This window comes from Parus major, unplaced genomic scaffold, assembly GCF_001522545.3.
Source record: "Parus major isolate Abel unplaced genomic scaffold, Parus_major1.1 Scaffold456, whole genome shotgun sequence".
NCBI lineage: Eukaryota > Metazoa > Chordata > Aves > Passeriformes > Paridae > Parus > Parus major.
In genome coordinates, this window is record NW_015379358.1 from 25,855 (window position 1) to 26,631 (window position 777).

General features: G+C 64.7%; 1 protein-coding gene across 1 annotated transcript in view; it reads left to right on the plus strand.

Moving 5' to 3' along the window:
- Positions 1 to 762, plus strand: part of LOC107199142 (homer protein homolog 3-like) — a gene marked incomplete at its 5' end in the record, with an annotated part of 5,944 nt that extends 5,182 nt beyond the window's left edge. Inside the window, one exon of the mRNA XM_015616479.2 lies at positions 227 to 762. Coding sequence (XP_015471965.2) covers positions 227 to 415 — 189 coding nt within the window. The remainder of the gene's footprint in view (positions 1 to 226) is intronic.
- Between the last annotated feature and the right edge of the window lie 15 nt (positions 763 to 777).

Genomic DNA, 777 nt, shown 5'->3' on the forward strand with positions numbered 1-777 from the left:
CAGCTCCAGAGCCAATCCCACAGGGCTGGGGGGGATCCAGAGCAAATCCCCCCAGGCTGGGGAGGATCCATGAGGGCAGAGCTGCAGTTCCACACCCTCACACCGCAGGTTTGGTGCCTCAGGACAGGGGACACCCCTGAGGGAAGGAGCTCTGGGGACACTGGGTGGCCCTGGGCTGGCTGGCTGGGGACACGAGGGGCTCTGAGCACTCTGCCTGTCCCTGCAGGAGCTGGAGGCCCGGAATGCAGAGCTGGAGCAGCGTCTTCACCTGGCTGAGCAGACCCTGGCAGAGAGCCTGGCCGAGAGGGAGAAGATGCACAGCGAGGTCACCAAGGTGGCCGAGATCATGGATGTGAAGATCTTCGAGCTCAGCGAGCTCAGGCAGGGGCTGGCCAAGCTGGTGGAGAGCAACTGAGCAGCTCCAGAGGCGGAGGAGCCCCCCGGAGCAGGGGCAGCCCCAGCTGGGCCCGGGCACCGACAGCTCCTGAGGGCACGGAGCGGCCTCAGCGCCCGGCCGGGCAGGATTTGCCACCCCACCAGCAGCTGCCTGCACAGAGTGGACACCAGAGCAGCCACTCGCTGCCCAGCGAGCCCCCAGAGCAGGGCACAGAGGACTGGAGCTCCTGAACTCTCTCCAGGGAGCATCCAAATCCTCTCCAGGGAGCACCTGAACCTCCAAATCCTCTCCAGGGAGCACCTGAATCCAAAAATCCTCTCCAGGGAGCACTCAAATCCTTTCTAGAGAGCACCTGGACCCCCACATTCTCTCCAGGGAGC